At 38.8% G+C, this 8,100-nt stretch overlaps 1 protein-coding gene across 1 annotated transcript in view; it reads right to left on the bottom strand.

The window, feature by feature from the left end:
- The window catches only part of PIGK (phosphatidylinositol glycan anchor biosynthesis, class K), a 225,442-nt gene that overhangs the window by 129,207 nt on the left and 88,135 nt on the right, over window positions 1-8,100 (bottom strand). Inside the window, exon 4 of the mRNA XM_006888612.1 lies at window positions 5,735-5,846. Within this exon, the coding sequence (XP_006888674.1) occupies window positions 5,735-5,846 (112 nt within the window). The remainder of the gene's footprint in view (window positions 1-5,734; window positions 5,847-8,100) is intronic.

The following is an 8,100-nucleotide window of genomic DNA, read 5'->3' as shown; positions in this document are numbered from 1 at the left end:
ATGAGGTGGATTGATTTAGTGACTGGGGTAATCGGGATGTGTGTGTCGGAGGCAGTGCTATTGGCACAGGATACAGCAGGGTTTAGATCTGTTGTACATAGGGTCGCTATGAGTCGCAAGCAACTCGACGGCACATAACAACAACAACAACAACAACAACGTGTGCTCTGACAACTGCCTCCTGGTCCAGGTCCAGGTTTCATGTGAGCACCATCAGGTGTTCTGGGATTCCCATTTTTCTCAAGGTTAGCCACAATTTCTTGTGATCTGCACAGTCAAATCACTTTCTGCAGACATGGACTACAGATAGACATTCATCTGGTGCTCTCTGCTTTCAGCCAAAATCCATCTGACATTGGCAATAATGCTGTTAGTTCCATGGTCTCTTCTAAACCTTGCCTATACTTCTGGTAGTCCTCTGTTGATAGTAGTTCTAGTTTTTGGATAATCTTCAGCAAGATTTTCTTTGAGTATGATATTAGTGATACTGTTCTGCAATTTCCACACTCTGTTAGTTCACTGATTTTTGAAAGGGGAATAAAAATGGATCTCGTCCAGTCAGCTGGCCAGATGGCTGTCCTCCAAATTTCTTGGTACAACTTGGTGAGCACCTCTAGGGCAGCATCTATTTGCTGAAATATGTTAGTTGGTATACTATAATTTCTTGGGGCCTTGTTTTCGCCAATTCCTTCAGAGCAGCTTGTACGTCTTCCTTCATCATCTTTGCCTCTTGGTCATATGCTGTTTCTTGAAGTTCATATGTGTCAGTCAATTCTTTTTGGTATAGTGACGCTCTGTACTCCTCCATCTTCTTTTGATGCATCCTGGATCATTCAATATTCTGCCCACAGCGTCTTTAAGTATTGCAACTCAAGGCTTGATTTTTTTTTAATTTTTTTTTTTTTTGGAGGGGGAATGTAACAATTTTATTGAAAGAAAAGTGCAATGAAATTTCTTGATAGCTAAAGAGAGGGAAACTTAGACACCAACCTTGACACACAGGACCAAGTGCAGTGTGGACGCTTTCTGGATGTTGTAGTCAGACAGGGTGTGTCCATCTTCCAGCTGTTTCTAACAAAGACCAACCTCTGATGGTCAGGGGGATGCCTTCCTTACCTTGGATCTTTGCCTTGACATTCTCAACGGTGCCACTTGGCTCAACCTCAAGAGTGATGGTCGTACTAGTTAGGATCTTCAGAAAGATCAGCATTCACCCTCTCAGACGAAGCACCAGGTGAAGGGTGGACTTTTTCTGGATATTGTAATCAAACAGGGTGTGCCCATCTTCATGCTGATTCCCACCAAAGATCAACCTGTGCTGGTCAGGAGGGATGCTCAAGGCTTGAATTTGTTCTTCAGTTTATTCAGCTTAAGAAATGTTGAACGAGTTCATCCTTTTTGATTTTCTGACTTGAGTTCTTCACAAATTTCATTATAATATATTGCTTTCTCTTGTCAAGCTGCCCTTTTAAATTTTCTGTTCAGCTTGTTGACTTCCTGATTTCGTCCCTTTCCGTTGGCTTCTTGGTGCTCTAGTGTGATATCCAAAGTCTCTTCTGACATCCATCTTGGTCTTTTCTTTCTCCTCTTTCTTTGTACTGACTTTTTGCATACTTCATGAGTGATATTCTTGATATCCTCCGATAGTTCATATGGTCTTTATTCATTAGGGTGTAAAGCATCAAATCTGTCTTAAATTGTTTTTTAAATTCAGGTGGGACAGATACATTATCAAATTTTGGATCTTGTGGATTTGATTTCATTTTCTTTAGCTTACTTTGAACTTGCATATAAGTAGTTGATGTTCTATTCCACAGTCAGCAGATGGCAGATTTCACAGCTGCTATTGAGCTTCTCCAATGATTCTCTCCACAGATGCAATAAATCTGATTCCTGAGTAGGCCATCTGGTGAGGTCCATGTGGACAGCCATTGTTTGCGTTAGGTTGTGATGATTAAATGAGTTCAAGCATCCAACAGACTTAAAATACTGTCTTAAGTATTGTAAGCATCACTAAATATTATCAATGCAAATTTTAAAGATCATTACAAAGATCAGTCTTCCTATTCTTTTACAGAGAAAAGTCTCTGTAATGAACCAACCACTAATCATTTTAGACTTCTGGGCTACAGAGCTGAATGGAATGCCCTATAAAAAGTTATCAACCATGTTTCATCCACATTCATATTTACAGAATGCCATTACAAGACAATCAGTACTGACAAAAGCATAAACAAGATATAAACAATGATATTTTGGAGTGAAAAAATCTAGTGAAGAAACAGATAGATAGAAAAGTAAAAATAAGCTCAATTCTATGATAGCAAGAGTGGCATCCACTTCCTAAACAACTTGCCTTTGGAAATTCTGTGAACTTTAATAAATGCCGATATTATAGAAGGGCTTCAGGCCTTTTGTTCATAGGGTCACTATGAGTCATTCTCAACTCGAAGGCAATCGACAACAACCATGATAGCAGGTTTTTTTACATGAGTACAAAGAAGACTATACCTGTCAAGTAAATTGTTGTTCTTGTTGTTGTTGTTGTTGTTAGGTGCTGTTAAGTAGAGTATGACTCATAGTGACCTTATGAACAACAGATCTGAACTCTCTCCTATTCTGTGCCATTTTCACACTTTGACACACTAGACTGTTGCAGCAGTCACCATGTCAATCCACTTGGTGGAGGGTCTTCTGCTTCTTCAAAGACCCTCTTCCTGAGCATCACATCTTCCTCTGCAAGGAATAGCCCCTCCTAGCACAAGCCCAATGTATGTGAGGTGAAGCTTTATCATTTTTGCCTCCAAAGAGCACTCTGGCTGCAGTTTCTCCAAGTCATATTTGATTTTTCTTGTGGTCTTAATGTACAGTTCAAACCATAATACTTCTGAAAGAGGAAGAGTGAATTAATATTAATTACACGTGGAAATATGTCAAATTGGAACTTTCTCAATTAACTGGAGACTCAAGTCTCTTCAGATTCAAAAGCAAGTTCCTGAGTCAAAAGACTCCTAAAATGAGACTAAAAAGATATAAGTAGGCAAAATAGCTGAGACTACACGATAAAGACAGACAACACTTTCAGTAATTATGTTGAGAAATAGTCTAATGCTTCAAAAAGGGGTAAAAAGTGAGACTGAAAAATTATATTGTGAACACGTTTTTCCCAATGTTCCTCATAGGATACAAGCAATTCCTGGGCCACAAATGAGATCTATAAAGTGTTTTGAAGAATTTATAGGCATGTTGGGACAGGTGCACAGTTTTTATTTAGCATTTACTTTAGCGTAAGGAAATATTTGAACACTGCCCCAAAATTTAAAAGCTGCATGTGCACTGAGTAAAGGTAATTATGATGAAGAATTTATTGCAAGTAGAGGTTATCTGCAGCATTTTGTACTGATGACATAACAAAAAACCATCAATGGCTCCGTGAGGAAGTTGGGTCAGTTTACTCCCATTTCAATTTATAGCTCAAAAAGCCAATGAAGGGTCATGGTAAGCAGGAACCTGCTCAAAAGGAATGTGTTTTTAAGAGCTTTATAAATAAGAGACTACTTATATTTCAAGATTACTATATCTCATATCTGGTGTTTCCCAAGAAATTAAGGATGCTTTAGCAGAATATTAATTGATCCAGAAACTATTGAAAGAAGATGGAAAAAGTAAAGAGTCACTATATTGAAAGGAATTGGCAGACACATAAGCATTTCATGAAACAACATATGAGCAAGAGCCTATGATGAAGAAGGAAGAATTTCATGCTGCTTTGAAGGAATTAGCAAAAAATATGGTCACACGGATAGTATACCAATTGATATATTTCAGCTAACAGATGCTGCCCTGGATGTGCTCACCAAGTTGTGCCAAGAAATCTGGAGAACAACCACTTAGCCGACCAACTGGAAGAGATCTATATTTGTTCCCATTCCAAAGAAAGGTGACTCAACAGAGTGTGGAAACTACAGAACAATATCATTGATTTCACATGCAAACAAGATTCTGCTGAAGATTATCCAAAAAATGACTGGAACAGCACATCAGCAGAGAACTGCCAGAAGAGCAGGCTGGGTTTAGAAGGGGTTGTGGTACTAGGAATATAGTAACTAATGTTAGATGGATCTTAGCTGAAAGCAGTAAATACCAGAGGGATGTCTGTGTTTCATTGATTATGCAAAGGTGTTTGTGCGGATCATAACAAACTGTGGCTGACTCTGAGAAGAATGGGAATCTCAGAACACTTGATTGTGCTGATGTGAAACCTATATGTGGACCAAGAGGCAGTCATCAGAACAGAGCAAGGAAACATTTCATGGTTCAAAATTAGGAAAGGTGTACACCTGGGATGTGTCCTATCTCCATACCTTTTCAACCTATATGCAGAACAGATTATCCAGGAGGCTCGGTTGTATGAGGAGGCACCAGTGGCATCAAGACTGGTGGAAGATTCATCAATGTGCGTTATGCCAATGACATTACCCTGCTTGCTGAAACTGAGGAGGACATGAAACGCTTGATGCAGAGGGTCAAGGACTGTAGCCTTCAATATGGATTCAGGCTCAATATCAAGAAGACCAAGATTCTCACCACTGGGCCAATTGGCAGCATCAATATAGATTGTGAGAGATTGAGATTGTGAAAAGCTTTAGTTTGCTTGGCTGCACAGTCAAAACTCTTGGCACCAGCAGCCAGGAAATAAAAGACATACTGCGATGGGAAAGTCTGCTGTTAGAGATCTCTTCACTCTGGAGACTAAGGTGCGTCTGATACATGCCATGGTCTTTGCAATCTCTTGCCATGCATCAGAGAGCTGGACAATGACTAGGGAGGATAGAAGGAGAATTGATGCCTTTGAGCTGTGACGCAGAAGAAGAGTATTGAATGTACCATGGACTACTAAGAAAACGAACAGGTTCACCTTAGAGAGGGTTAAACCAGGCTGCTCCTTAGAGGCAAGCATTCTGAGGCTTCGTCTGAAATACTCTGGACGTGTTGCAAGGAGGGAATGATCATTGGAGAGGGATGTCATGCTTGTGAGAGTGGAACGACAGTGCAGGAGGGGAAGACCCTCTATGAGGTGGACTGATTCAGTGACTGGGATAACTGGGGTGGGGGTGTTGGAGACAGTGAGATTGGCACAGAACAGAGCAGTGTTTAGAGCTGTAGTACATAGGGTCGCTATGATTTACAAGCAACTCGACAGCACATAACAACAATATATCTGGTGAGCAGTAGTTACAATGCAGTTTCCTGAGTCACACTCCAGATGAGAAGATTTTTACATTATAGGTTTCAAAATTCCAGGAAGAAAGTCCAAATATATGGTCTAAGAAGTTATATTCCAGGAAATGCTTGGAATTTTTATAAACACTTTGAGACTCATTCAGTGGGAAACCATTATAAAGTTTAAGCAGAATAGGAATAGATTTGCACTTTCTATTAATGATTTTAGGAGGATGATTAATATGAGATAAAACTGAAGACAAGGAAGCTATATATATAGCAAAATATCCAGTAAAAAAATTACAAACTTTACCAGGACAATAGCAAAATGAAAGGAGATAAGAAAACAGAAGGATGTAAAATATTAAAGTGTTTACAAATAATAATTCTAAGTTTTTACACATCATGGAAAACAGGAACTGAGTGATAAATAAGCAGTTTAACCAAAAATCATGTAAGCTTCTATGTAGATTTTTTCAAGAGTTTAAAAATAATCTATTATGTAAATTACCTGTCATATAAATAAGAATATTGCTTCTATCATCAGAGAGAAGACGTTTTGACCGAGGAGTACTAGGTGGGATTCTCCCAGTTAATACTCGCAAAAAATTTTCTACAGTTACCTGAAAAACACATGAGAAATTAGATGAATTAGAACTTGGGGTAACCTGATAAATTATTTTTCTTTTTAGAAGCATTTCACATTTTCCCTGTATGTATTATTGTGCTTTATAGTGACGTTCAAGTCAATTCCAATTCATACGGCTCCACATGTATAAAGTAAAACTATGCTTGACAACAAGGTTTTTTTCAAGACTGTCACTGCTTTCAAAATCAACTCTGAGTAAATTTAAGCTTCCAAGTTTTAGTCAGTAGTCCTCCCTTTGTGCTATCCAGGAACTTCTCTCTATGTATAACACATTGCTATTAAGTCAATTCTAACTCACAGGACAAAGCAGGAATGTCCTACAGGACAGAGGAAAATCTTTTGCAGAAGCAGACTGCCACATTTTCTTCTACAGAGTGGCTGGCAGATTTAAACAAGAAACCCTTTGGTTGGTGCTGTGTGTGTATATCTGTTTGTAGGTCTATATATGTCTCTCTGTGTGTGTGTGTGTGTGTGTGTGTGTGTGTGTGTGTGTGTGTAAAATGAACAGTTTAGTTCACATTTTTCCCTAGAAAACAGGAAGTATTAAAGAATTTTAATAAGATTTCTTGTTGCTAATGAAAAAGGGACATTTTTGGTATATGTTGGTGGCCAGTAAATAAACAAGTAAAAATTCATTCACACACTCATCTATCTAGTCATTGGATCAGTGTTTCTAAGAAACTATCATGGATCATAGGAGACCTTGTGTAGGTTAAATGTTGGGTTAATAACTGAAAGGTCAGCAGTTCAAACCAAGAAGCCACTCCACAGGAGACATGAAGTAGTCTCCTCTCATTAAAATTTACCACCTTGAAAACCTAACAAGGGTTGACTAAGAGTTGAAATTGACTAGAAGAGAGTGGGATTAAGGGTCACGAAACAAGATATAAGAGCTTACAGTCTGGTAGGGGGCAAACAAAGCTTTTTAAAAAGGCTTCAAATGGAATCTGAGAAGTGATAAGACAAAACTGTCTTACTTTAGGGCTGCTGTTGTTAGGTGCCTTCGAGTTGAGTCTAACTCACAGCAACTCTATGCGCAACAGAAAGAATCCATGCCCTAACACCACCCTCACAATCTTTATCCTCCTTAATTTGATCACCAAACTCACTGTGCCAATTCATTCCTTTAGAATACTTACTGAAATGGGAAAGAATAAGCTAAGAAAGCTTCATGGAGGAAGACTTCATATTTTTATATATTTACAATCTACTGCTGAGTTTAAAATCAAGCTTCAAAAGGAGAAAATATAATAAAATGCTATCTTTTACTTTCATCTTTTCCACATACATTTTTATTTTTCAATTATGTATGTATAAAAATACTGGAAGCACATTAAAAGTAGTTACTTATTAGAATTATGAATGATTTTTTTTGTGATGTTCTAACTTTTCCTACAATTAATATTGTTGTGTTATGTGCTATCGAGTCACTTAGCCCTATACCCTGCTCTATACTGTGCCAATCTTATGTCTCTGACACACCTACCCCATTACCCTAGTCACTGAGTTAATCCATCTCATAGAGGGTCTTCCTCTCTTGTGCTGTCCCTTCACCCTGCCAAAGATGACGCTCCTCTCCAAGGACTTGCCCCTCTTTGCAACATGTCCAAAGTACGCCAGACAAAGGTTCAGAATCATTGTATCCAAGGAGCAGCCTGATTTCATCCTCTCAAGGATGAAACTGTTCGTTCTCCTAGCCCTCTATGTTATATTCAATACTCTTCTCCTGTACCACAGCTCAAAGGCATCTATTCTCCTTCTATTATCCCCAGTCATTGTCCAGCTCTGTAACACATAGCATGTAATTGCAAAGACTACAGACTGGATCAGGCACACCTTAGTCTCCAGACTGACATTGTTGCTCTTCAGTATTTTGAAGAGGTCTCTGACAGCTGACTTTCCAATGCAATTTGTCTTTTCATTTCCTGGATGCTGGTACCAAGAGTGTTGATTGTAGAGCCAAGTAAACTGAAGTTGTCACCAATCTCAGTCTCTTCACAATCTATCATAATGCTGCCAATCAGATCAGTGATGAGAGTCTTTGTTTTCTTGATGATGAGCTTCAAGGCTGCTGTCCTTGACCCTGCACAGCAAGGACTTCAGGTCCTACTAAGTGTCAGCAAGCAGGGTTGTGTCATTTATGTAATGCTGATTGCTGATAATTCTTCCTCCAATCCTGATGCCACATTCCTCCTCTATAGCCCAGCTTCCTGGATAATCTATTCTGC

The sequence above is a fragment of the Elephantulus edwardii genome, unplaced genomic scaffold, assembly GCF_000299155.1.
Source record: "Elephantulus edwardii isolate Elephantulus edwardi_28Jun2011 unplaced genomic scaffold, EleEdw1.0 scaffold00069, whole genome shotgun sequence".
Taxonomy (NCBI): domain Eukaryota; kingdom Metazoa; phylum Chordata; class Mammalia; order Macroscelidea; family Macroscelididae; genus Elephantulus; species Elephantulus edwardii.
The sequence above is the reverse complement of the archived record's forward strand: the minus strand, read 5'-3'. Positions and strand labels throughout refer to the sequence as shown.